This window comes from Silene latifolia, chromosome 2 (assembly GCF_048544455.1).
Source record: "Silene latifolia isolate original U9 population chromosome 2, ASM4854445v1, whole genome shotgun sequence".
NCBI classification, from domain to species: domain Eukaryota; kingdom Viridiplantae; phylum Streptophyta; class Magnoliopsida; order Caryophyllales; family Caryophyllaceae; genus Silene; species Silene latifolia.
In genome coordinates this window covers 43,466,866-43,471,225 of record NC_133527.1, presented here as the reverse complement: position 1 = coordinate 43,471,225, position 4,360 = coordinate 43,466,866, and the positions used below count along the sequence as shown (strand labels likewise).

Below are 4,360 nucleotides of genomic sequence, written 5' to 3'. Positions count from 1 at the left end.
AGTTCCGTGTTCGTCACTGATTGACGTATTTGAATCATAAAAATTGCAATGGTATTTTAATATTTAACACGTTTCATACTTTTTATTCGATTTTTATCCAAGGTTCTTGTAAATATCCAATAAAATTTTCTAAATGGTGGGTTAATAGCTCCAACATTGATGTTTCACTAATATTTATATTTAAATTAAACAACCACATGCATAAATATTCAACAAGAGAAATTTTCTTAGGGCTTTCTTTTTCAAGAAGTGCAATCATAATTTCATTGTAAAACATGACGTTTAACCAATATTTGTACAAAACGAACTTACAAAATACAAAAGATAGTACATTGTATGTCAACTATCCTTTTATTAAAAAATAGTTAAAACCTAACCGATCTACAGCTAATACATGAATTCAACGTTGGAGATTTACAATTAAATGTTCAATTAAAGAGATAATTGCTTGCAAATTGGTGGAAACATGGATAATATAGATACTTATTAGCGTATTATTCAGATTCAATGCTATTGTCATTAGTCTTATCCGCATATGTAACAAGAAACTATATTACCTCTAAATATACAAAAATGGTAAAAATAATTGTTATCGACAGCTAAAATTTCCATATTAAACCTATAATCACAACAACAACAAAAAGGCTGGAATGATATTTTTCTATATAAATACGATCTCATGCACTCCATTTTACAAACATATAGTCTCTTTCACACTACAAACAAATTAAATTTATCGGTTGATTTCTTTGTTTTTATATTTTATACTCGTATCTTATATTTGTCCTTGCTTCAAAAAATCAAACTCAAGAACAAGGCGAAACAAAGGAGAAAAAATGGCAGGCGGCCCCGTGTTTGTTGCTAAAGGAGGGAAGGAATACCCCGGAAATCTTACTCCATATGTTCTTGCAACATGTATCGTTGCAGCAATGGGTGGTCTTATTTTCGGTTACGACATCGGAATTTCAGGTAAAAAGATTTGTATCTCTTATGTCACAAAATGTTTTACTTTCGTTACATTTGAACATTTTATCCCACCAATATTAAGTTTGTTCCTTTCAATGTTTTTGACAAAGTTATATCAAATTTCGAGGGAAAAAAATATATTTTTTCTTAATAAAATGTTTATTTTTTAAACGATATTTGACTCATTTATTCAGTTACTCCACAACCATTTGGTCATGTTATCCATGGTTTTAGTTCATTAGATGGATATTTGTTGATTAACTTAAGTAAGCCACATTCTTTTCTTTTTAAATAATCTTAATAACCCTTAATATGGCCTATAAACTATTTGCTTGTTTTGATAATATTCTACCCAAACTAGAATATCTCCTACGAGAGATTTATTATTTTGAATTTTGTAGCCCTGAAATCGTGTTGATTTTAATTTCAAATATAAATTTTCTAATATCGGATATCCTATTACTCAATTTAGCTAGTTAGGTTTTAAGGCCATTCCAAATGATTTTAATTTCTAATGTAATGAGATTATGTTCTTCTTAATTATTAATATAGAATGTTTGTTGTATCTACTCTCATGGATGCACATCATTGGCAAATATGTCCTCAAACCTTGAAAATTAATTTTGCTCGTATCATTTTTCCAATTTGTGTTCTTAAAAACTTAATATACATTAGTTTTATAATAAAATCCAAGTGTTCCGTTGATCCGATCCCCTAGCACTAGCTACTTGTTCTATCCTAAATCTTTCTTAATTGATATTTTGTTATTGTTTTTGGCGTAAAGGAAGACATATGACCAATTTTGATGTTAAGTCCTTGAGAAATATTATATCTATATTAAGACTTAAAAGTACAACAATTCAATGACTTTACGTACTAATATAGTTGTCATGTGAGGACATTTTGTTTTTTTTAAGCACCAAATAACGTTGATCTGAACTTATAGTAGTATTATACATACATACCCCATAACTCCCTTTGTGAATACAAGGGTTGATGTATTCGTTATTAATTTTCTCAAATTTCTATTACAGGTGGTGTGACATCTATGCCTATGTTTCTAAGTAGGTTCTTTCCAGAAGTATACAAAAAAGAATCTGAAGATTCATCAGCAAACCAATATTGTAAATTTGATAGTGTATCATTAACTTTGTTCACATCATCTTTGTACTTGGCTGCTCTATTATCTTCATTGGTTGCATCAACTGTGACCCGTAAATTTGGCCGCAAACTATCAATGCTATTTGGAGGAATTCTCTTTTGCGCTGGAGCTCTCATCAATGCCTTTGCTAAAAATGTCGCCATGCTTATCATTGGACGCATTTTGCTCGGTTTTGGTATTGGTTTTGCCAATCAGGTAAAATTATGAGTGAGCACATTCAAATGCTACTGAATTTCATTATTATCATACTCGTGTAATATGTATTTTTTTCATATTAAAAGTCGGTTGTTTTGATTAGTGTTACAATTTAACTTGTTAGCCTTATTACATCTTACACTGATCAAATTTCTTTGATTAATGTCTAATTACAGTCAGTACCACTTTACCTGTCAGAAATGGCACCATACAAGTACAGAGGAGCGTTAAACATAGGATTCCAACTCTCAATTACAATAGGAATTTTAGTAGCCAACATTCTCAATTACTTCTTCGCAAAAATCGAAAATTGGGGTTGGCGACTAAGTCTTGGAGGGGCCATGGTCCCGGCAATAATCATAAGCATTGGAGCCCTAATCCTCCCGGACACCCCTAACTCATTGATCGAGAGAGGTAACCACGAGCAAGCCCTCGCAAAGCTCCGGAGGATCCGAGGGGTCGATGATGTAGGGGACGAGTTTAAGGACTTGGTTGCCGCAAGTGAGACCTCTAAGCTAGTCGAGCATCCTTGGAGGAACCTTCTAGAAAGAAAGTACCGACCCCACCTTACTATCGCGATTTTGATACCTTTTTTCCAGCAGCTTACTGGGATCAATGTAATTATGTTTTATGCCCCTGTTTTGTTTAAGACTATTGGATTTGAGGACAATGCTTCCCTTATGTCAGCTGTGATCACCGGTGGTGTCAATGTTCTGGCTACATTGGTGTCTATCTATGGTGTTGATAAGTGGGGTCGGAGGTTTCTTTTTCTTGAAGGCGGTACTCAAATGTTCATTTGTCAGGTACTTGTTATATTCATGTCATTCTATTTTTGCCACTCTGATTTCACTCATGAAGTATCAAACTAAAGTCGTAAATCCAACACGAATTTGCTTACAAGTGCATAAATTAGCCCTTTGACTTGGAACGAGTCCTATCAAAGATGACTTACAAAATTATGTTTGGGATCATGGTAGAAGTAGAACCCGACGCGGTTTTACCATCTGTCTTTTTGCAAAATGTTGATATTTTAAATCTTATGCCGACTCTAACATGTATTGTTTATTCAATGTCATTGAGTTTTGACTAAAACTTGTGAATTTATAGGTAGCTGTGGCGATATGCATAGGACTGAAGTTCGGAGTAAGCGGAACCGTACAAAGCCTACCTCAATGGTATGCCATTGTCGTGGTGCTCTTCATATGCATCTACGTGTCCGCATTTGCGTGGTCGTGGGGTCCACTAGGGTGGTTAGTGCCTAGTGAAATCTTCCCGCTCGAGATCAGGTCAGCTGCCCAGAGCATCAATGTGTCAATTAACATGTTCTTCACGTTCATAATCGCGCAAATATTCCTAACCATGCTTTGCCATCTCAAGTTCGGGTTGTTCCTCTTTTTCGGGTTCTTTGTCTTCGTAATGTCAGTCTTTATATATCTATTCTTGCCAGAAACCAAGGGTATTCCAATCGAAGAAATGAGCATGGTTTGGAAGAATCACTGGTTTTGGGGCCGATTTATTCCAGATGATGAACTCCCTCGAGGTTCTCTAGAAATGGGCAGGAATGCTTAATTATATGAGCTTAAAAATTTTATCCAACATAAATTGATTTTGTTCTTATAGGCAAACCATTTACGAGAACATACAAATATATATCTGAAGTAAAAAGTATCTCTTTGTTTTTATCATATTTTCTCTGTACCTTTGATTTTCTGGACTCTTTATATACAGAGGGCTTTAGGATTTTTATGAAAGTTTCAACATTCTGATATGGTTTTTCCAATTCCTTTTTTATTTATTACAATGCAGTTTCAGTTTTTTTTTTTTTTTTTTTTTTTTTTTTTTTTTTTATGAGTATGTCAATTGAGTTCCGGTAAGATAATACTCCTATATAACAACGGTCTTTGACAACACCAATGTGAAAATTCCTCTCTCGTCACTTTAGCGAGTAATTTACCGATGTCTCATATATCGATCGGTAACTATGACTTAAACTTTTTTACCGATTCTAATTGGTTGGTGAATATATTTAGTGACCAA

General features: G+C 33.7%; 1 protein-coding gene across 1 annotated transcript; it reads left to right on the top strand.

Moving 5' to 3' along the window:
- Positions 1-591: 591 nt before the first annotated feature.
- LOC141642666 (sugar transport protein 1-like) lies at positions 592-4,089 on the top strand. The gene is made up of 4 exons (XM_074451527.1): positions 592-969; positions 2,001-2,323; positions 2,500-3,126; positions 3,431-4,089. Exons 1-4 carry the CDS (start codon positions 837-839, stop codon positions 3,890-3,892), a joined length of 1,545 nt encoding a protein of 514 aa, XP_074307628.1. The 5' UTR covers positions 592-836; the 3' UTR covers positions 3,893-4,089.
- Positions 4,090-4,360: the final 271 nt, after the last annotated feature.